This window comes from Passer montanus, unplaced genomic scaffold (assembly GCF_014805655.1).
Source record: "Passer montanus isolate IOZ18808 unplaced genomic scaffold, ASM1480565v1 scaffold83, whole genome shotgun sequence".
Taxonomy (NCBI): domain Eukaryota; kingdom Metazoa; phylum Chordata; class Aves; order Passeriformes; family Passeridae; genus Passer; species Passer montanus.
This window is the reverse complement of record NW_024373590.1, coordinates 2,726,574-2,750,805: the sequence shown is the minus strand read 5'-3', so window position 1 is coordinate 2,750,805 and position 24,232 is coordinate 2,726,574. Positions and strand designations below refer to the sequence as shown.

The window sequence follows — 24,232 nt, the reverse complement described above, 5'->3', positions numbered from 1 at the left end:
AAATTAATTAATCAGGTGGAGGGAAGAAGGTGTCATCAGTAATTTTTTCCTAGGTGTGACAGCTAGATTACACAGCTATCTTAATTATTTCTCTCTATCTTTTACCACTTTGCACTACAGCCCCAAAACTTTTGTATTCAGGAAAACAAAAAAAAAAAGATATTTTTTTCAATATGCTGAAGAATGCACCATGAGTGAAAATATTGCACTTGCAGTTTGCTTTCTTCCTGTAGCTGGATGGAAATGCATCCTGTAGATGGATGCAAATTTTTTGCATCTTTGCACTTTTTCTCAAGTGACTTACAGTTTTCCATCTTTCCAGATTCTTAAGTTTTGTTTAGTCTCCCTCCTTCATCTTCCAACCATTTCACTGGAGACAAAAATAAAAAGAGTGGAATTTCAGGGCTAATTTAATAATAGAAACCAGACCCAGATCATGATAGCAGTCATGGTCGCAGCTCTGAAATGTGTTCAGCTGGTCTGGGTGTTCTGCTTCTCATGCACATTAGATAAGATGAAGGTGAAATCATAAAAAAGGCATATCATGTATTGTATGAATAAGAAAATCTACAGATGATAGTTCGTTGGAAGGCTTGAAGATATTGCAGATTCCTTCATCATGAATGTGAGTTAGGCTCCTCCTCAGGCAGCTACTAATCAAAAGTAGCAATTCCCTAGGACTTTCCACCTGCTGAATCGAGCCCACTGTGCTCATTTGGTTGTTTTAGTATATTTTACACATTGTTTTCTTTTGTTTTGTCTTTTTTTCAACAAAATGAAAATAGAGCTCGGAAGTAAGTTGTATAAGCTGTTCCTTTCTAAACTTGCAGAATTTAGCACTGTCTGCATGCAAAAAATAGAGTTTTTATTTGTGACTTTCAGTGGTCTGATTGCTGCCATGGAAATGCGATCCAGAATCATGATCTTTTTCTGTGATAAGTGAAGTTCATAAAATCAAAATTTTATTTTAATGAATTATACTAAGTCTCTTGGTTTTCTTTAAATCTGGCTGCTGCAGCTAAAGACTTGCCATATCTATACGTTCTTACAGCCTGTGGTAGGTGTTTGGTTGCTTACTATGAAGAATTATCATGTTGGTGTCAACTGGTACTGCAATAATAATGAGATTCCTGGAATTTTAAAATTAAAATCCTGATTGTCAAAACAGATGAGTCAGTGAATCTTAAGAAAAGCAGAAAACACATATTCTGCACATTATTTGAAAGAATGGTCACAAAACACTGGGGTTTTCATTCCCCAGTGAAATAATTTCCTTTGAATAATTATTCTGTTCTGACATTGTGATGATATAATTCTGTACCTTGGAGACTCCTTCATATTTTTTGCTTTAGAAAAACTCCACCTTGTAGCCTCTGAAAACACCACTGGTACCGTCTGCATTTATGTTGTGCTCTGACAGAAGCTTCCAGGGGAAGAAGAGCATATGGCATTCCAGCAACAAGCTCCTGGAATGCCAGTTTTATATGATCAGTTCATTTCTACCTTAACAGAGTTATTTCTGTTTATATTTTAAAGATATTTTTAAATGATATTTCACAACTTACTTTCTCATACCGGTTAGCCTGGATATGAAAGGAAATGCTTGTCAACTAAAGAGATGAAAGAAACTTTCTGGTTTTGGAATAGCTTCAAGAGGGTTTTCTTTAAACTACCTTTCTAAGACCATCACTGAGAAATGGGCAGAGAATGCATTAGCAACCCACCTGTCACAAAATGCTGCCAAACTTACTTCCATTTGACAGCTAACCAAATTGTTATTTTGGTTGGCCCTTGGCACACTGGTAGACTGAAGTAGTATCTTATGACACATTGTTTATAAATTGATACCCTGGTTTTGCAAAGCCCTATTTCCTGCTCTAGAACAGCCAGAAAAGTCATTGAAAGTCCAAGTATGGATCTATTATGAGATGCTGAACCATATTTAAGGGAGAAATTGGCTATTTGTGAAAATAAAATCTACAAACAACTCTTCTGGTAATCCACCTGGAAAACATGGGGTTTGTATCAGAGAATTTATAAGAAAGGTCATGTAACTTGCAAAAAATGTGCATAACCAACAATAATGCAGATAGGTACGCATCAAAGAAAAAAATGCACCCTTGATGCTTCTTTCATAATTAATCAATACTATAGTTTACATAGCGCTTTGAAAAAGAATTATGTAAATTTAAAATATAATCATATTTAGATTCACAAATTATCCAAAAAAACCCAAATGTATTGGCAAGCATGTTGGTTATTTAGCTGCTGGTCTGATGGAAGTTCTGTTTAAAGTAAGGAGAAACTCACTTATCACTGTATGTTCATCAGGTTCCAACACCTGCTAACCCAATCCATTTCCGACAGAACAGGGCTAATACCTGTATCTAGTCATGTAGGCATGGGAAGATTCTTGATTACTACAACAATAATGACAAAAAACTGTTGTTCTATGTTTCTTCCTATATCTACTTGTCACGATACTGAGGCTTTGAGGAATGTTTTGGCTTTCTTTCATGTAGTCTGGATAAATTGTTATCTTCTTTATTGAATTCAACTTTGACCATGACAAATGGTATTCTCAAGGACATCACATTTCCTTGCTCTTTCCTTTTTTGCGGTGTTGAAGAAGCATGCTTCTCATTGTAGCAGGCACATGAAAGATTCTGACTCTACACAAAGTAGTCAAGGCATTGTCCATGCAGTTATTTGCTCTTGTAAGTTTTGTGCATGCTCTCTAGAAATCCTAGTATGACCTCATACAAAAAAAAAACATCTGACTTAAAATTCCACTTTTTAGATTAAGAAGTGTAAAAATGGAACAAAGGAAACTGAATGATCAAGCCAACACTTTGGTGGACCTGGCAAAGGTTAGTAGGCAGTTGCTGTTGTTTCAACATTCATCATTTCAAAATGCACAGTTTTTAAGTGAAAATGTTACGCATTATATGTGCAAATATTATTAACAAGGTGTTATGTGTAGCAAATGAAAATATGTGTGTGTTTTGTGGTAGCACCTACATCTTGAAAAAGTATCCTGATGAAAGTTTGAATGTGCCATATTTATTTATTTTTTTGTGCATTTGAAAAAGACTTCACAGTTGAGAGGCTGATCCTGAGAGCTCCTGAGGTGACTGCAGAGGTCATGGTAAATGTTGAACTGTGAGTGGGCCATAGTGGTGTAGTGCTGTAAAGTAAGAAGAATTTGCCATATGGTGCTAGTGGCTGTGCCATGACAGACCATAGTAAATAGCCTCTAGACTGGAGTTAGAAGTTCTGGATTCCTGTTCCTGTTGTCTTATGCAGCAGTAACTTTGGACAAGTAAATTTAGATGTGCATTTATTTAAGTTTTTATGATGAATAATAGTTGCCTACTTTGCCAATATATCATAAGGATTTTAAAATCCTTTTTAAACCATTTGTGTTGAGGTCAAAGAGGCTATCCAGTTGTGAGCTGCTTGTTTATTGTTGCTAGATTTTTTTCATAAATATATAACAACTAGAAAGCTGGAGGTCTGAGCTGATACCATTTTGGATTTCTCATTAGAACTCAATACTGTGAGCTTAATTTGAGGCTACATTAGAAGCATTGATGGGCTCTTCTTAAGGGTTTCTTGTACACCTCTTCATTTACCTCAATATCCTCCTCAATTTCAAGTGCATCAAAGCAAAGATTAAACTCTTCAATGTTCATTCCCCTCTTGCTTTACAGAATCACATGACAACTTCAGGTGAAAATACAATTCAGTCTAATGCTTCTGGCAACTAATAAGGACTTTTAATATACTATTTTGTTTAGACTACTTCACTTTCAAGGGCTATGCTAGCATCCTGAAACAGGAGGCAGAGCAATAGGTTATAACCCACCTGATACTGAAGTGGTTTACACTTCAGGCAGCCATTCAATTATTTTTTCTTTCCTTTGGATGGTTCATAAATTTCAACTGATTTTTCTACTGAATTGCATCCAGTTTTTACTCTAATTTACATAATCTGAAGCCTCAATCTATAAGAGGCAGACATTTACCCATTATGTTTTAACCAAGTCTCTATGAAACACCACATTTCAGATTACATTTTTACTGACAATTGTGTCATTTTAAAGTACACTCTATATATTTGCTGCATTCCAGCAGTGTTTTGTAGAGGCCAGATAGATTGGAGAGTGCAAAAGTAGAAAAGCATACAATTGAGTTTTTACTCTTTGCACTACTTTCCAAAAACAATCCACTCAACTACTCTTACTACCAATTCAAGAAAATCTGCCAAGTTTAAGTAGCAAGCCAATGAACAATATTTGTGCTCTGCTTAGAAGAATGAAGGTATTTAAAACCAGAACCAAGAACAGTTGAGGATGAAACACATCAGTGGAGCCTTCAGTCCCCTGGTGGCTTACACTGACTGTTCAAAAGGCTTAGCCTGCTACACTCCCAAGCATCTGAATTTCCAAAAAGGGTCTGGTGTTTAATTGAAATCAACTTTGTCTAAAGTGCTACTAAAAGCCATTATGTTTCTGCTCAAGAAATCTAGTAGAAAGTTTAGTCTACTGTAATTTAATCTACTGGGAAAATTATTTCACAAAACTGGGTATTGTTGTAATACTCATATCCTGTTTCACAAACCCTTGTAGAGTTGTGCTACTTGTTACAATACTTGTGAGGTCTCTCTAAATCTTTACTTACATCCTTCTACTTTCAGACTCAAAACATCATGTATGACATGATTTCTGACTTAAATGAAAGAAGTGAAGATTTTGAGAAGAGAATTGTTACTCTGGAAACTAAACTGGAAACTTTAATTGGTAGCATTCAAGCTCTTCCTGGACTGATTAGCCAGACAATCAGCCAGCAACAGAGGGAATTCCTCGAGGCTCAGATACAAAATTATGATAAGCATGTTGCCTACAGTGCTGAACGATCACGATCTTTGTCAAGAAGAAGGAGATCATCCTCCACAGCACCACCAACTTCATCAGAGAGTAGCTAGAAGAGAATAAGTTAACCGCAAAATAAAGACTTTTTGCCATCATATGGTCAATATTTTAGCTTTTATTGTAAAGCCCTATGGTTCTAGCCAGCGTTATCTGGGTTCTGATGTCAGAATCCTGGAAACCTGAACACATTTTAGGCCAAAATGAGTGAAAACTCTTCTTTCCCCCCCCCACCCCCCCAGATGCACAGTGAATGCACCTAGTATTGCTATATTAGATTGTTCTTCCTGTAATTTCACTTTTTTTTCATGCACTTCAAATAAGCTTTACTACTACAATACATAATCTAATATGATAAAAATGTTAATTTCTGCACATAGTTACTTGATTACCTTGACCTAACAACCAAAAAAAAAGTTCACAATCAAAAGACCTAATTATGAACTTTTAAGAAACTAAATCAAAGCTTAATAATTGTTTCTAAGTATGAAAGCTAACTGTCTAAACTTTGCTTGCAGTGGAGGGGGAAAAAAACCATTATTAATCTAACAGTGTGCTGTATCTGTATAGTCATTTTAAAAGGTCATGAACAGCTTTGATTTCTGAAGTGATTAATTAAAAATATAGTTTATCCTAGAAAATAAGTCTCAGAGAAAGCTATGGGTTTTTTTTAATGCGGTTAGGGCTTTTATTTAACATGCATTGATACCTACACACACACATAGATAATATATATATACATATGTATTTATGTATATAAGATTATTTATGCAATGCCCATAGCAATGATCTTTTAAACTGACTATTCGTAAAGCTACTGGCATGCAAAAAGCACAGGCAATGTCCTGTTTACGTATTCAGAGTCTCATAACAATGCCAGGTACGTTTATCCAGATCAAAAGCATCACTTTCACCCAGAAGTCTCCTAATAATGCTGTTTGGGTTTTGAAAGTGTTAGGTTGCTACTTTCTCCACTCCTTTCTTTGTGTTTCTGGAGTGAATGACTGACACACAGACTTACAGTACACATGGTTGTGTGATGGCAGCACAGTGTTCTGTATATGTTATGTTTCGGCAATCCCCATGGTTCCTGCTATGCAGTCAAGCTTAGCAAAACACTTCTAGCAATATTTCCAAAACCTCCTGTAAAAAGCCAGCTGTAGACTGGAGTTACAACAGAAGGGTATCTATAGTACTTTATTTTCATGCATAAAAACAAGGTCTCCTACTTTATTAAAGAAAAAAAAAAAAAAACCAAAACAAAACAAAAAACAAGTCACAAAGCATAGTCACCAGTAGGCACTGGTGAAAAACTTTTGACTGACATTTCTCCTGGTTTATGCTCCAGAATAGCAAAACTAGGTGAGTTTAAATGCTCAGTACATGCAACTTGCATGAACAATTCCTAGTTATAAGCAGGAAATTATTCGACTTTATGAGATATTTTTTAGTACTTGCTATTTATGAAATGTGCCAGTCCAGTCTGCCTCTCCCCCAGTTTACAGCCAAGGGTGACATCTCTAGCTAAACAAGTAGACGTGGCTGACTGTTTCTATGTCTGCCTAGAGGTAACCAACTTGCTCGTTGAAGGAAGTGAGGAAATGCACATTGCTCCATGAAACACTGTGACTTCTGGCCAGCAAGGACAGGCAGGCAAGAGTAATGCAGAAAGTCAGGGTAGAGCCCTTCTGGGCAAGACAGAAGAGCTTTCCAGCAACCAGAATTCCCCAAACCAAATACATAATCTGATAAAGAGCAGACACTTTAGGCCTATTCAAATTAAAGGATCTTCCTTTTTTGGTGTTACGAATGTATAAATGATGAATGTATAAGTGACATCCAGAGGTATTGCATGCTTATTAAAAGGTCAAGAATTTCTCCAACTTTTTATGTCCTTGAGAAAGATGATGACTTCAGTATTTTTCCCCCTAGAGCAGGACAGTTGCATGCCTTTGGCGTGCCTTATTTACAGACTGTGGTATTTTGTGACTGGAAATAACCAGCAGTATGCATAGTATTTGCAGTTCTGCTTTTGTTTTTATGGAGATCATTTTCAAAGGAAAAGATGGATATTATATAGTCCTAATACTTTTCTAGTGCGGTCCTTAAATAAATGACATTGTGAATGGTCATAAGGCCAGTAGTAATTAATAATATTGGAATTTAATAGTCAAGTTTTAGAAATCTTTTTTTTCCTTTTTTGCATTTAGTTTAGAATACTCTTCTTGACATTGAATGTGAAATACACTTTCTGTAGCTTGAATACATTCCTTTTTCTCCTGTCAGCTTGAACTAGCTCTTTCATTGTTTACATCTTTTTAATATATGTATAACACTCATTTTTTGCACAACTGGGTTTTTAAAGAACTGTAGCTCCACTTAGAAGAATTTTTGTCAATCTGTCAATTTTAATTAAGATCCAGCTACAAGTATTGAGCTGGCTATTTCTGTTGTGAAAGAGCAGCTTTCAGTCTTTGACCTCTCTGTTTCTTTTACTCACTAGGACTCAAAAGCCTGAACCTAATATTATTGCCACAGCTTTATGCAATGGTGAGATTCATCAGGATTATTTCCATCAGTCGCATTCTGTAACAACCTGCCAAATTATTTTGGATTCTTTTCTTTCTTTTTAAAGCAAAAAACAAATGATGTCACCATGTTATACTCCAGTTCTACATCTTAATTTACCTTCAAGATCACTACAGATATTTTATCTGCATTTTCAGCACGTGTGACTTTTTTCTTGTAATATCTGATTTCAGCACTAAGGTGCTGCATGGGGATACACTACATGAAAGGACTGATATAAACTTTTATTCAGGAGAGCACAAAGCACTCTTGGTTTGATTTTCTTACTCTTGACACTAAACTCCTTTTAGTCTTCCCTTGTCTGACTTTTGTAGTACCACAAATTCCATTACTGAATTTTTAGTTCCAAAGCTTTAGCTGTATCATTGTAAACATATGTAATCACCAAAAGGAAAACATATCATTTTGACAGATCGTGGAAACTGTATATTTAAATGTAGACTTTTCTTGTAAAGATTGTTTACAAATGACAAGGAGTCTTTCTCAAAGCATATGGCATATTTACCATATTACAATTGTAAAGCTTCATGCACCTCTTGCCTTAGTTTCACCAGTAGGAAAATTCTGCTTTCTGTTGCTATTAAACTCCTTTTCACTACATTCCAGACACTGATTCCATTTTTAAGTTTCTTGGGAGTCTTTTTGCTAGTCTGCTTTTTTAAAGACACCGAGCAAAGATACCTTGCTCGGAAGGACTGAAATGTAAGATCACAATAGACCTGTTCACTATGCTTAGAATTAAATGCTTTCATTTAAATAGTACTTTTTACTTAAATTTACTATTTTTCCAGAATCAGAATAATACATTCATATGTTTTATGCTTGCAAATGCTCTGCAATTTTTGATTCTGTAAATCATTATGTATTTTAAGCCTGCATATCTTTCCAGACAGACGTGCACAACTCAGCTTTTCTTTACCTCCTGCTGCTCCATAAGGATGTATCTTATATGAAAAGAGATTTGCTATGTAAAAGTTTGGCATCCAGCTTAGGAGCTCTGAATGCCTTCTGGAGGTTCATACCTTGTGAGCTATTTCAAAACTATGGCTCCCCAGACTGAGTTTGGAATCACTGTCATCATTAGAGCAAACATAAGTGATAAGTATACTGTTTTACAAATTGTAAGACTCTTTTCACGTCAGATCATATGTAAACATTCAAGCTGATATGCCACACATTAAGAGCATATCTAAGCATAAAAGAATAAAAGGTGTTCAATGTGTCTAAAATTCAGAATAAAATCTGTAACCCTTATCAATACAAAAAATTTAAATTGTTTGTAAACTCTTTTCCCGTAACTAAGTTATGAAAAATTCTTACTAAGCTTTAGCCACAGAAGGTTTTCTGATTAATGTGTGTTCTCTCCATCTGTAAAAGTTTGTGTTCATATCCATTCTTTTTTTAAATCAAAGTCCTTGAAGTATTTTTGTCCTTTTATTAGTAATTATTAAGGGGTGACAAATAATTATAAAGGGGTTACAAGCAATGAAATAGAGGGGAAGGTAGGAAGGAGCTAACCTTATGTATATAATTTTTAGAATTCCACCTCTACATCAGCATATCTAAATGCTCAGGTAGAAATGGACACAAATTTTAGCCAGCACTCCTAGCTACCCAGGTCCAGGCCAGCCCTAGCCTGGGAAGAGCACTGCCATATCTGAGAAGTTCTGAGGTGGAGCTTGCATGCACTCAAAGCCAACCATTTATGTGTGTGGAAATTAATGTCCACAGAACCTCTTATGTGCATAATAAAATTAACCTACAAGTGTCAGGGCTTTCAAACATGGTCCTATATCTGTTGGCACAAATTCAGAGAAAATTATGCTATAATGTATATATTTTTATTCTGAACTTTTTAAGGGATATCTGTAAGATTTATCTCTCTCCATGACTGAGAGAATAAAGAAAAGCAGATGCTTAGAAGCTGCTTTGCAGTCAGGTGTGCATAGTGTTAGCTCTGACTTGCCTGAATACCTCACTGCACATCAGCTTTGGTCCAGAAACCACACAGTTTTATTCATTCCAGAAAGAACAGGTTTCTCTCACTATAGAGGGAGTTAGCACTGAGCAAATAAGTCCTTTCTCTCAAGAGCAGCCTGGTGTACAAGATGATAATAATAAATAGGAGAGGAGAATTGTGATAATTTATGCAACTCTGCTCAAGACTTAGAGCTTAGCACACCATCAAGCCCAATGCAGACACTTGATTCCCTGCCAAGAATTGCTTGCAGCTGGACAGTACAGCACATGGTTGGAGCAGGTGGCAGTGTGGTCTGGACTAGGGTATGTAGACATCCTAAAATGGAGCCAGTTACCAGAATTAGCATCACCATACTGCCATATATTAGACTTTGTTACAGTGATATAGCTGAAGATCTGTTAGATAAATAAATTTCAGGCCTTTATGTGAAGAAGAGTCCCCTGCAGAGAATTGCAAAGTTTTTCTGCACACTGAAGGATATGCAACACCATGTCAGTGAAAGAAAAAACATAAGCCACAGTTTTGAACCTGTTGCAAACTAGGAAGGAAAATAACAAAATTAGATGGAGAGCTGAAGCTTTGTGCTGACTTCCCTTTCATTCAGATTCACTTAAATCCATTAGTATCTTCAAATATTTAGGAGAACCTATACTGTTTTCAATTATACATGAAGCGAGCTACAAGCTTTTAGTTAGATTAAAAGGTTCTCCTTTAAGACTATGCCTATTCTGACCTACTGTTCCCTTTCTAACCTGAATTTCAAAGTACCTTGACTATAAAGAGAACATGCATATTCTCCTGTGTGGATTACAGCAAAGTAGGTCTCTGAACAAGAAAACATCTTTAGTCCAGATAAATGACCAACCATCATATAGCACCAGGAATAATAATGGAGTTAAAATGTTCAATTCAGACCTTAGAAAAGGTTTAAGTGAAGCCTCACGCCAGATATGAAGTTCATGGGGATCAATGAAATGTAAGAGACTGTGCAATTATATTTCCTGACAATGAATTATAGGGACACAGTGTATGTGTTTAATACCAGCTTATCACCTTATATAGAGAAGTTCTCCAAATGTGAGTAATATGAAGAAGACTGATCACCAGAATAAAGCAGGATTTTTTTTTTAATAAAGAACTCCAAACCCTAATGGAAATGTGGAGATCTGAAAGAGATTGTGCTAGACTATTCTCTTAAAATGCCCCTACCCACCATAGCCTGGTGTAAATTGCAAGAGCTGAGATTTCAAATGGTTTCAAGCAAAAAAAAAAAAAAAAGGAAAAAAAACCAACAAAAAACCAAAAATATATCTCAGGAATAGTTTAGGACTAACAAAACATCACTGTGTTTGTGCTCAGTACTACAAATATGCACAAAATGAAATGTGGCAGATCAGTTTTCCTGATGGAGGAGTTAGAATGTTAATCACATGAACATGACATGCATGTATGTAGGAGAACAAGAAATCTATCTTAGAACCACTCTTTAATTTAACCCACAGTTTCAAATAGTATGGCAGCCTAGGCAGTATAATAGTAACAATTAGAGCTCCAGTTTTGGGGGTTTTTTTTCCTAAAACTTACCACAAATGAATGCATTTTGGGTAGGAGGCCTCTAAAGGGTGCATGCCACCCCACAGAGCACACCCTCAACCTTGTGCTCTGTGCTTACTCCTTATTCTTCCTGCAGCTGCGAGCACTGAGAGCTGTGGTTGCCTCTGTCAGCATTCCTGGTACAAAGCTGCCCAGACTGATCTGAAAGGAGGTGGCCCTGGGGCACTTGAGAGGCCACTGGCCCAGTGCCTGTTACTGGAGAGAGCAGATAGCAGCGCCCAACCTGAAGGTGGCCATGGCCCCTCAGTGGGGCAGCAGCGTGTAAGCTCTGCTCTTCCTCCCACACCACTGTATCACTGCAGTCTTCTGTTTCTTAAATGGTCTAATAGACTGAAGAATGCTTTTCTTATCACATCTGAAACTTCATAAGATGTCACTCCTCATGACAGGCTGTGCTGCCACTGTGAAGAAAGCACAGGGTTTGCTTCTCCACTGTGGACAAAGACATGCTGTGCCACTCAGCAGGACTCTGTATGACAATAACCTGCTCTTAAGATAGAAACCAACAACACCCCATCAGCTTCAGTTATCAGGATTCAAGGGTAATAAACATTAGAAAAGTGTTTTGGCTTGGCAGTGAGATTTGGAATCTTGGCTTCTCAGTAATTAAAATTAAATCTACTTAAAAAAAATACACACAAAAATCCCCACAAAACACACCAGTTCAGAAAACAGTCCCAAGGCTGAAATGTGCTAGCAAACCACCTAGTTTCACTGGCTTTCTTTGAAACAGAGCTTTCAAACAGTATAGCTAGTATCGGTGGATCAAGCACATTACAATTCCGGTGTTTTCAACATGCTTGAAAGCACTTTCTGCAGAGCTCAGTACCCTTGCACTGACTTGAGGCTGCTCAGCTGGCACTGCTGCCCAGCCAGTTCCACAGACCTGACAGAAAATATCTCTGCCCACTGAATTCACCTGGTCAGCCATGCTGTAACACCTTCCACTGAGCTCAGGACATCACCCCCAGTCAGGTCTGCAGAGAAGAAGCTTTTTCATGATTTCCCAAGCTACTTTGGAAAATAATGGAAAAACAGCTGGAGTAGTTTCTTTCCTTTCAGACTTTTTAATTACAATCTACACACAGAGGAAGCTGTTCAGTTATCGAAAGCACAGTGGTAGAAATTTAGGTCATTTTTTTTCAGTTATCAGGTGCATACAAATGAACACAAAAATTGAACATAAAAAATAGATTGCTTTTCCAGAGCTTATATATTCAGGGTTATATTTCCTGCCTTTCCACCCTGTTTTATCCAACCTTTAAAATGCATTTAGTAATTCAGCTGTACTTATGTTCAATTTGAAGCAATTACTGTAATACAGCAGCATGAATATATATGCATTTCCAGAATTGCAGATACTCTTTTCAGTTGCAGGGGAACAAGAGAGATGGGCAAAAAAGCAGGTAGGCCTTTCAAATAATTTTTGCAATGAATTTCAGAGAGGTAAAAATAGGACAGAGAGGGTTTGATCCTCAGCCTCTCTATTAGTGGGTTGTGGATACATCTGGGTTGTCCCTTGAAGGCTGTGCCCACATCTGCCATAGAGAGGAAACAGACCATATCTGCAGACAATGCAAGAGTGGTGTCTGGTAGCAGCACGAGGGCATCCCTTTGTTGCCCACATTTCACTCATGTGAATCTCTACCTCTCCCCAGCTTTCTGCTCAAAGATCTGCAGCTGTAGTACACGATATTCATAAATGACTACATCAAAAAAAAAAAAAATTGGAGAAAATATTTCTTATGTGTGTATGAAATGGCCAGAGACTCGCTGGTGGTATTTGAATGCAATATTCAGGATATGAAGTTCTACCCCCTGTGACTCATGCAATTTGCTCTGCACCTCACACTTTTCAAGTTTCACAGTTTTTTGAATAGCTCTGGCTCAGATCAGCTGAGCGCATGAGAAATACAAAAGGCTGAGCAACACAGCTGGGTACAAAGCAGCTGCAAAAATGAGCCCAGCAAAGAGTGTGGTGATTTGATTTTCTGAATGAAGAAACATTTTCCCACTACTCTGTTTAATTCACTTAAAGAGAACCAGAATACAATCCTTCCATGTGTATTATTGTTCCAAATAACTTCCAAGAAGACTGTCAGAAAATCTTGATAGAAATAAATTGTTTATGTTGTAGGTCCTGGCATTTCTGCTAGATAACTCTCATATGGAATGAAAGTCTCTGAGAACAATGATGTTATTTATCCAAAGTAATTTATAGGAAATACCACTATTTTCACTGAGATTTGATTTCTAACCCATCAGGGATGGATGTACATCATGCACACCTGTAAATAGACATTTCCTTTTATTTTCAGGCAGTTGAGAGGGGAAGAACATTTGAATTAACGCTAAAGCAGGGTAGCAATGATGTTTGTAGGAGAAAGATACTTTTCATTTCTGGAAGGTTTAGCTTGCTAATTTTCTCTGTGTCCTCAGAGGATTTAAACATAAAGACACTTAGAGCAAGCACCAACAAGCAGATTTCTTCTCCTGCTCCTTTCCAGGTACATGCTATAATAGCTACCTATTCATCAACTTCATTCTTTCAGTGACAGGAAGCTCTCCTTGAGAAAGCAGGAAAATTGGGCTCAGAACCCTGTTGAAAGCACTAAGTGTGTACTTTCCTACAGCCTTTTTCTTGTCTTATTGTCTGGGAAGAACCCTGGGCAGCTTGGTGCTTAGCTTCTTCCTCTGTGAGTCAGAGACAGTCTGAACTTCTGCAATCAGGCAACACTGTGCAAGTGTAAAATTACCAAGAAAACATGAAACTGTTTCTTGTGGGGTTTGAAAGCAGACAGACAGACAGAGAGCAGGTCAATGATGCAAGTGCCAGACACTGTTTGAGAACTAATGCCATTGTTAAATATCTCATGTGAAGTTAGTCCTGGGCTCGTCCTGTTCCCAGTCTGTTTCTGTGGAAAAGAAAGAGGTGTTAAAAAAAAAGCCTACAGCATTTTTAAAAGGGGAAAGAAAAAGATAATTACTTCAAAAGTTCTTCTATAACAGAAAGAATGAAGAAAACAATTTTTTCCCAGAAATAATGGAATAATACAGCACTTGGGAGACTAATCCCATAAGGAGCCAGAATTAAAGGTCAGCAGTTTCACCAGCTGACCTATCAAGTTATGTGCTTTTTCTTTCCAATATTTAAGTGCAATTTACTTTTTTTCCCTTAACATATTTTTGATTACTTAATGTAAGGTGTTTATACATTATTAGGTCTTTTCCTTCGCTTCAGTAACAGAAGAGAACTCCTCCAGATTTTGTTTGAGGTGTACTAAATCACTTTTGTTTACACAAGTATGTTCATCTGTGCAGTTATCTTGGTCACTCTGCTTCAAACTATGTAACATCCATCAGAGAATTAAACAGAAGGCAGCATATTAAAGCAACAGGCTCTTGAAATCAATAGGTGCAATACACTCTTCTCTGTTTATTACTTTATTTCTTTATTACTAGTAGTGTAGATCTGTAATGGCAATAAGGCAAGATAAGTTTACTCTGCTTAGAAAAGATTGTGGTTGTCTTGTCTTTAGGGTGTCACTGAACCCAGTGAGACAATTCCTACTCACAAAGGCACTTCAATCCATAAGTTTAAAAGCATGGGGGAAACTCATCCACCAAGTTTGCCATATGAAACTATCATGGAATTTCAAGGTTTCAATCTAGACTGGACCCCTAAGTTCATAGGCCACCTGCTGCCCTACCAGTACTTCTACCAGCAATCTTTTGGCAGCTCTCTGCTAAGCGTGTGGAATCTTCATATCGCGTTTCAAGACATAACCTTTCAGATACATTGCCTGCATATCCTTGACACAACCTTGGCAGTCAGGGTCACACAGGATAAACAAGAAAAACAAGGAAGTGCACAATTCTCATATAACCAAAGCCTTTGTCACGACAGTTCCTGCCTTTTTTGGGTTTTTTTCAGAGTTGGGGGGTTTTTGGTTGTTTTTGGTTGTTGGTTTTGTTTGTTTGTTTGTTTGTTTTGGAGGTTTTTTTTGTTTTGTTTTGGGTTTTTTTGTGGGGAAAAGAAGTTGAGTTGGGTGAGGTATTTTAATTAAAAAAGGTTGATATGTCAGTGTATTAGCTTTATTAGTACTATTTTTACACTATATTGAGATAATGCCTTTGGCCCATTATACCTTTTGTCCAAAGTAACCTCTGAGCTCTATCGAGTTATAGTGCAAAAAATCCAAAAACTTTTATAAAGACTTTGGATTTGTATGCTCCTCTTTATGTAGCTTTCTTTTCACTTTCCTTATTATGTTGGTTTCAAGGTTTGAGGTCTCTCTATACATCCAATATAACTTCCTTGGCCACAGCAACTGACCTGGATGGGTACAAAGACCATAAAAATTTGAAGGCTGTTCTCAATCTAGCATTAAGAAAGCTAAATAAAAAGATAATGCTGTAGACAACTTGTTTGCAAGATTTAAGATGAAAATAATGTATTTCTAAAATTAATTTACCTGAATATTTAATCTTTGCTGTTTTACTTCTATTCCTAAATTCCTGAGAGTTTCTGCAATTTCTCTATTTGCTTTGGAAATCTCACTGAAGAACTTCAGTCCTTACAGTCTTCCACAGTTATCTCTCCCTGAGAGAAGGCAGCCAGAGACCAAACAAATGGCAAACTTCCACTGTGGAGAATTCCACAGAGGCAAATACAAAAATGCTTGTAGCAACAGATGAAGTTTGAAACTGAAAGAGAGGAGTCCATGTTGATTAAAAGTATGTTGACATTTAGACAAGAATAATATTGGAAAATCCTTTTGTGATGTCTGGATCTTCCTTACAAATACTTGCAAGTTTTAATATAGCTGTGAGACAAAAAAGAAGGGGACTTCTGGCCATAGATGGATCTTGCAGATTAATAGATGCTGAATGTCAGCTTAATCAAATGGGAGCTCTCACAGATACTTCTAAGCCTCAGAACTCTTTCAGCTCATGCATAGCTGGATTTGCACAGCTGGTAACTTTACCAAGCTTCAGAGAGTTGTTTTTAGCTTGGTTGTTGTAAACTGGTCTAAAAACTAACATGTGTCTTCTATTGCAAGAAAGCTGGTGCAAGATTTCAAAACAGTCAGGATGATCCCACTGTCTTCTTAGAGGAAAAAAGAGAGAGAGACAGAGGAATGATCCCAAACCCAAACAAACCCTCTACAAAACCAATTTAAAAAAACCAACAAAACCCCAAACTCAAACCCATCTACCTTTCTCCAGACATATCACTCAACACCCTCCACATAATTCACAAATACTGACAGATTTCCTTCAGTGGAGGAACCATAAAATTGGTTTCCCAACAGAAACTCTCTGAGGATCCAGCTCTTGCAAGGGTGTTGCCTCTGCCATGGCTCTTCCACAAGCAGTGTAGTAATAGATCCTCTCTCTCTCCATCCGCTAAGATCCTAGAAGTTTTAAAGAAATATTTCGTTTTAATTTCCTACTACAGGGAAAAAGTTAGGGGGGTTTTTTTCTGAAATTAGGCAGCATTTTTAAGAAGAAAGGAGGGACTGATTAATTTTATAACCCTTCATGCCTCCCTGTTTTAAGAACCCAGATCAAAGCACTTTATATGCCGTACACTATACCGTACACAGGATATAAGTGCTTTGGTCGAGATTGGTAGCAATCTCTACTAAAATGAGCTAGCTAGTTTGCTGTTTCAGTTATTGGTAGCTGCCTGAGTAACAAAATCTGCTTCTCCTACAACTGCAAAGAATCCTCAGATGGATGTCTCCCAAGGCTCCTTCCACACACAGGCATTTACTAATTAAATCTCCTGGCTGACCTGTGGCGAAGATGCGCATGCTCACCTTTCAGAGGCAGCTGGTGAATGCAGGTGTAGGAGTAAAAAAAGGACATTTTTGCCTATAAATTTCTAATATATGCTTTATTCAATAACTACATAACTACTTAGAAAGTACTGTCACCTCCTTGGGAGCTGGAGTCCACAGTATCTGTAATACATCAGACCCTGGCTACCTTATAATACTTTGCAGGCCAGAGTTATCTGGCCACATAAATACAGAAGGAAAACATCATTTGTTCATGTACACACAAGAAGCATACCTTTTCCTCTCAGCCCACATTTGCCCCTGATGCTTTGATTTCTTCTCCATATAATGTGATATTAGCCATCCATTCTCTTTGTCAGTGTGTGTATGCTCAGTGGTATGGTATTACACCTCAACCCACCCTGCCTAGAGGTCACAGAATCACAAAAGTTGTGAAGGCTAGGTAATGAAAGGGATATAAATTGTGCAGTTGTCTTTAGTCTGACAACAACGGCAAAGATTTTCATTTCTTCCTCCCTCATCTCTACCAGATACCCCAAATTTGTGCTTTCATAGGAGAAGAAAGCCCACACCACAGTAGTTCCCTCCTAGACACTTATATTAAATAAACATGTCTTTAATAACTATGTATTCATATATTTTATTGCACATATATAACTGAAAAAAATGTACAAGTATTACTCCTAATTCTCGACCTTTTCTGCACAGTTGGCAGTCATGCCCATGACTTACTATTTCACAAAAGTCCACAGTTCTTGGACACTAATCATGTGTTACTCCAATCCACAGGATGTACATTCTTACATGCAACAACTAAAACAGACCAAAATTCATCTCCCAAAAAACAGCATTATTTCTTCACTGCAAATAAATAGTACTTGTAAATAGTACTTTGGCACATTAGTTATCAAGTTTTCTCTTTAGGACTTTCTTTCCACAACAGCTTTTACTAAAGAGCCCAACATCTGTTCATTAAATCTGAACACCTGTCCAGATGTGCAAGTTTTTATTTGCCATGGATCGAAAAAAAAAATTACTGGATGATGGTATGTGAAAAATAATTTTAGAGAGATGCAAATACATAAACTAAATTCTTGGTGAATATATAGTACACCTTGATTTTCCTAAACTCAGTAAATCAATTTCAAAGTTTTAGTGCTTTTACCAAACCTTAGTATTAATCTTTGTACACAGTTTTGTGATTACACATTTCTGTGTGTAGGTTTGAGGAGAAAGATTGACTTCTTTATGCTGGCCTTAAAAGACTCCAGATATAGTTCCTAAATCCATATGCCAGTACAGAAATAGCCAGCTTAGTTGTAGAGCCTTGAGAATGCATTAACTTTGATCAAATTTCCTGATATTTCACATATCACAATATTTGTAAAGTACTTTGCTTCCCTAAACAACAGCACACCCCCCTGAATTCTGAACATACTGTCTGTTTAAACCAATTATTATATTTGTTTGGGGAAAAAGTGAAACTGCTGTCTATTGTGTAAACAAAAATACCATTGTCCAATTTGATCAAACAGTCAGTTTCAAAACAACTGACTACACTCTCCAAAAAACCAAAACGGAACTGTAATTGCATCATCTGCTATTGTGTTTGCAGATACTGAGTCTCCATTCTCTTAAATATGTTACAGTTTACCTGAGACACTGTATGCATCTCATTTCATAGAGATGTAGTAAAGAAAATAGGAAGGGATAGGGTGGATGGTGGTTTGTTGTTATTTTTTTTCTCCAAAATATATCCAGGACATCCAGCACTGCAAGAGGCAGGGTACTTGCTTAGCACTACAATTCATAAGGAAGACAGACACTGATCTCTTGAAATGGGAGCTTTCTTATGTCTGCCATCAAGATTAGTTGTAGGAAGAGGAAAGATCATCTATACTTCCAGTCATTTCAGTGAATCTTGGAGGTAAACACCTGAGTGAAGAGTAACAGAAAACAAAAGGAAAAAATCAAACCTTAGTGATAAGATGAAATTAGACATGAAAATGGATAGTTTGGCCATAATTATTGTATTCTCTGACAGTGAAATGGAGTTTCTCTCAAATGTGATTGAAAGCCAAGATGATATAATCAAATCCACTTGTGTTCCAGAATCACCCCAGAATCATGGGGGTTTTCTAAGTTTGTTAATGCTAAAAGGAAAATATAGAGTTCATATTAAGTACACACTAAGTGAGAATTTTAAGTATCCTATTGCAAAGAAACTTCAAGTATTATACTGCAAAATAAATATCAAATGTCATCTCCCTTGTAGAGAGCAGCCCTGTACTTCTCATATGAAGCATTACTTTGGCAACTGGAGAGCAAGATGCAAGGCTGACTGCAACCAAGAATTAATGTGAAGATCCAGTAATAGCAAACAAAACAGGGAACAAATGTGCTTGTTTCTCTTGTGGCCTTCTATCCCCTGACATGTTGGTGTCACAGGCAGCTTCAGCCAGTATCACATATCTCTGGACACAGTCAGCTTGTGCTCTTTAGTGCCTGACACCAGTATAGAATATGGTATCCCAGACTTATTTCTTTCAAAGTTGTGTGAATTCAACGAAAAACTTCTTTTAAATTTAAGTGAATCCCATTTAAAATGAAAAGCAGTGTATTTTTAGTTCCTAAACGCTTTGCTTCAGGAGAGATATGGACCAAAGTCTTTAAGGAGGTCTTCCTTTTTCTCTGTGCTTCCTATATGAGATAATAATAGAAAAGGTAACTAAGTGCTTTCAGGTATGATGCCTTGGAGAAGGAGGAGGCAAGGAAAAGGAAGAGAACAAAACCAAAGGAGATCCATCCTAGCACTACAATTCTGAAATTGCACCTCAAAAATCATGGGTCAGAAATATTTCTTGCACCAGTGCAAAGGTCATGTATTTTGAAACAGATACTTTTTACTGAATGCTATTCTATCTTCCTAAACAAATAACTAACTTAGTCTAAACTTTTTTGGTCAGTGACATGATGACACTGGAATAAAAATTGATTGCTGGCTGCACTGGCTCTGAGTTCTTTGGGAACTGTTCTTCTGGCATAAACTAGATTTGTTTTCTTTTTTTTTTTCCCTTTTCCTCCCAGTACCACTAAATAGTAGAGGATCCTTGTGAAGTGTTAAGCCTTCCACAGCTTCACAGTAGGCAGCTAGAGTAGGAAACACATACTGAGTTCATTCTTTCTTACCACAAAGCAGAAATAGTCTCAGCCCAATGCAATTCTATCTTGCTGCTTTAGAGATCTGATCAGAGGCTGATGCAAGTAAGGGCTTTGGATTAGACTTATTGCTGTCAGAAAGACAATGTTCAGCAGTCTGTAGGAATACTGTGCACACTTACAGACATGTGTCCAACAATACCTGGCCGTGTGGGAGGGACAAATGAAGCATGTAACTGGATTTTGTTTTGGATGATAGCAGTGTTTCTGGCATGATCAGCATCTTCACAGGAAGCTGCAGGAGTTCTCCACAGATGTGGGATTTCAGTGAATACTCCTGTTGAGCAACACAGATTCTGGTGTGTGGGTTATCTAATTAACATGGCTTCCACATGGGTGAGCTGCCTTGAACTGGTGTAAGCTGCAGCCTTCACATCAACAACGAAGAAATCAATTAAATAACAGACCTCAGAAGTGAGTAATATATCTTGATCTCTAACCTCTGGCCATGTCATGAAGCTTAAACAAAACCTTCAAGTTTTGTTTTTGCTACAGCTCTCAGCATCCTTTCCCTGAAAAGCCACTGAAGTAGAATTAAGGACCATCTGGCAGGACAGTTAGTGGAAATTTTCTGGAGTATCAAGATTTTGCTGGCTACCATTAAATCACTGATAGCAGCCATTTCACTCTCCTTTTTGAATGTGGACACATTCAATAAAATGGAATAAAACAGCATGACTGCTGCTTTCAGTCAGAAAACTGAGGAATTTTAAAGATTTTTTTAATAATATTCTGTCTTTTTGCAGCAAAATACTGAACAATCTGAAATTATTTTGTTTTACTACTATATCAAGTGTCTTTTTTAGGTTTGGGAAGAGTCCATGAAAGTCTCCTGTTTTATGATTGAGGTCATCAAATGTCAGCATGACTTATTTGTCTGAAACTATGGTCACAGCTGGAAGGGAAAGGGTTGTTGTAAAGATAAGGGAGATGAAGTGGCTCATTAAAATAATGCCAGTGATGGTACTGTGACCATCTTCTGAACTGTCTTCAACCTATGACAGGAAATCCTGTTGACCAAGTATTGTTCTATCTTTTCTCTTACCCGTAGGCAGGTTTTTTGTTGTGTACAATGAAAGACTTGAGAATACAAACATGGACTCTGAAAACACCTATACCAAGGAAGCCTAACTCTTTATTAATGAAGTTTTGGGAGGCAGAGGTGGACATGAATAGTGGGGGAATGTTTATAATCATAAGGTGCAAGAACTTTCCCTGCAACTCAGAGCTCAGCCCTGAGAAGCACCTAAAAATAACTTTTAACTTCACAAATCCACAGTCCTGCAGCAGACATTTATTTCTGCCAATAGACTGAAATTCCATGAGCAGTTGAACATGAGCAAACTTATTATTGAGAGCACAAGGCTGTCTTCCAGCAGCTTCCTGAAAACCACTTACAACAGTCTTCTGGACTAGAAAACTGATCCTGGTGGGATATCCAAATACTTCTTTAAACTTAGCATTAACAGCATATCCATTTGGGGAAGGGAAAATTTAAACTAGGTTGCTATAAATACTGTCAATCCCAGTGTCATAAGAGGAAGTTCAATTATCTTAGACTGGTCCCAAATTCATATTCTGAAAATGAAATTATGAAACACCATGTTGTGGTATTTTTGGGGTGGGTTTTTTGTTTGTTTGGAGGGTTTTTTGTTGGTTTTTGGTTGGTTGTGGGGTGGTTTTTTTTTTTTTGGTTTTGGGGGTTTTTTTTGTTTTGGTTTTTGGGTTTTTTGTTTTGGTTTTTGGGTTTTTTGTTTTGGTTTTTGGGAGTTTTTTTGGGGTTTTTTTTGTTTGTTTGTTTGTTTTTTAATTAGCCATTCTGTCAGTTGTTCTGAGGGAAAGCTCAGCAGCATAAGAAAGCAGTAGTCTTCTGTTAAAATGCAGCAGCTGTTTGTAAGGGCTTGTTGAAATCACCATGAAACTTGAACTGTATTGGAGGCAAGACTGTGAAACAAAATAGCCTGTAATGAGCAGCTGTGCCTGAGGAGTTCAGCTTCAGTGTTTTTAAACTGCCAGCTCCTTGCAGAGAGCTTTTTCCAAGCTCAAGAACAGATTCTCTTGCTAGAAGGGTCAGAGGAATTTTTAAAACTTTCTGGGTCAGAGAGCTCATTTATCTATTGATTTCTTGCTAACCCACCAGACGTTCAAGCACTGATAGCATCCCTCTCACTGGGAAGGGACTGAAGGAACCAACCCAGTAACTATGACGGAGACAACACTTGATCTATTTTTAAAAATCTAGGATTGCTTACAATGCAAGTTAAACTACCCTGTATTCCATTCTCCTCTGCTACAGAGGACAGAGTCAAGAAATTCCCCAAATGTTGTTTTTCCCTAATCAGTTGAAAGCAGGAAACTACAAACATCCCAAAAGGATTGCCAGATTCTAAGCTGCTTTTTTTTTTTTCTGGTTGCTGTCACAATAGATTCACACAGAATCACAACACACATTACTTTTCTGGAGTTTTCAGATATGTGATTAATACAAATAGGGAATTTTTTACTCATAAACCATAATGTTGGCTTTGTAGTACTGGCAAGTAATTCACTTTTATAAAAGAGTGTTCAAAAGCTAAACTGGAGGAAGGAAGAAAGGAGGTCAGAACTCCTTAATAAGACATTTGCAGAGACACTGCACCCAGATCTCAGGAAGACCCAGCCAAGAGCAGCTGTTTCACTCTGAATATTAGCTAGCTCATCTGACATGGATTCTCTCTTCTGCAACTCCTGGCACATATAAAGCAAGTGAAGCTGCATAACTTATTTTGACAAAACAAGCAGAGACTATAAAGCCATCTATAGCCCAAGCCACAAATTTTTGCTCAGAAAAAAATATCACGTGAGCATAAAACGGCTGCACAAATTTTGCCATATTTGTAAAAGTGGGTTTACCTGTGTTTGGGTAGGCAAATTGACAGGGCCTAACCCCAATTTGGTGTGTTCAAGAGGATAGCATTTAAAAGGAATATGAACAAACTGCTATAGGTCTGCACAGCCCCCATGATTCTAGCACTAATCCTTCCTCTACCCATTTCCAGCTTGTAACTGAAAACTGCAGCTCACGATTAAAGTGGAAACGCAGAAACACTTTGAGGGTGCTTACCTCTCTCCCTGCAACTCTCATAAGCTCCCCAGCCTTTTTGTCCCTGCAGCCAGAATAAGGGCACCCAACGAGACCTGCAGAACTCCTCAGGGAAGAGGCTGATCTGCTGTCTGTACCCGTGCTGGCAGTCTCCCACCTGTCATTTGTCACAAGACATGACAGGACAAGGGCTGGCTCACCAACATGGGAGAAGCATCTGCAACTGGGTGGATTTACGGGAAGATGACACTTAGGTCTATCAGAATACAGCTTGTTTCATCACAGAACCCAAAACTAAAAAAAATCACAACCAAATAATAACAGATAGCACATTTGTAAAGGAAAAGAGGAATATTCAGGTCAAATCTGAGTGCATCCCTACAAACTCAGAGCAGTCAGTGTAGTACACTTCTAAACCCTGACTTTTCTACTTTCTTGGTCATTTTGGTACTACATGATGTCGAAAAGGAAGGGGAGGAGAGAGGAAACTAAAAGATGTTCCCAAGTTCACCCTTAGGAACTGTCAAGATCTTTTGCGTATAACTTCAGAGGTGTTTTCTCCATTTACAAGATGTCTCATCGAAACAATTCACAGCATTTCACACTCATTTCTCACAATATTGGACTTTTCTGCCAATGTGGGCGTCTCAAACTCACATGGTATCAAACTGAGTTAATATGATAGCGCAGCATTAGGGCCAAGGGAAAGTGTTGCCTCTTTCACATACCCCCCATAAAGCCTCCACCCCCATCACTGCAGCTGCTCTGCTTCATCCCTTTCTGTTGTTTGGTTTGCTAGAATAAGTAGTGCCAGAAGGAGGTATGAAAGGGGAGGTTTCGGAGGAGGACTGTGTGGCTGCCACATTAATTCTTGGAACTGGAGAACAGACTCAACAGGAATGGGGAGAGGCAATCACAGATCTCTGCTGGTGGCATGTTATACTGGGATCAAGGCAGTCAATCAAGACAAGGTTAAGAGTTTTCCATTTCTAATACTTTCTGCAGTTAC

The 24,232-nt window shown here is 37.6% G+C and overlaps 1 protein-coding gene and 1 long non-coding RNA gene across 4 annotated transcripts in view; one reads left to right on the top strand and one right to left on the bottom strand.

Annotated features, from left to right (window-relative positions):
• KCNN2 (potassium calcium-activated channel subfamily N member 2) overlaps positions 1-8,842 on the top strand; it is a 72,306-nt gene extending 63,464 nt beyond the window's left edge. For 2 of the 3 annotated variants that reach the window (XM_039733116.1, XM_039733118.1), the window contains 3 exons: positions 786-794; positions 2,801-2,870; positions 4,700-8,842. In XM_039733116.1, the coding sequence (XP_039589050.1) occupies positions 786-794; positions 2,801-2,870; positions 4,700-4,987 (367 nt within the window). In that variant the 3' untranslated portion in view covers positions 4,988-8,842. The remainder of the gene's footprint in view (positions 1-785; positions 795-2,800; positions 2,871-4,699) is intronic. The other variant, XM_039733117.1, reaches the window with a different exon arrangement.
• The window catches only part of LOC120513568, a 32,610-nt gene extending 9,265 nt beyond the window's left edge, over positions 1-23,345 (bottom strand). The window contains exon 1 of the long non-coding RNA XR_005630294.1: positions 23,245-23,345. This is a non-coding gene — a long non-coding RNA (uncharacterized LOC120513568). The remainder of the gene's footprint in view (positions 1-23,244) is intronic.
• Between the last annotated feature and the right edge of the window lie 887 nt (positions 23,346-24,232).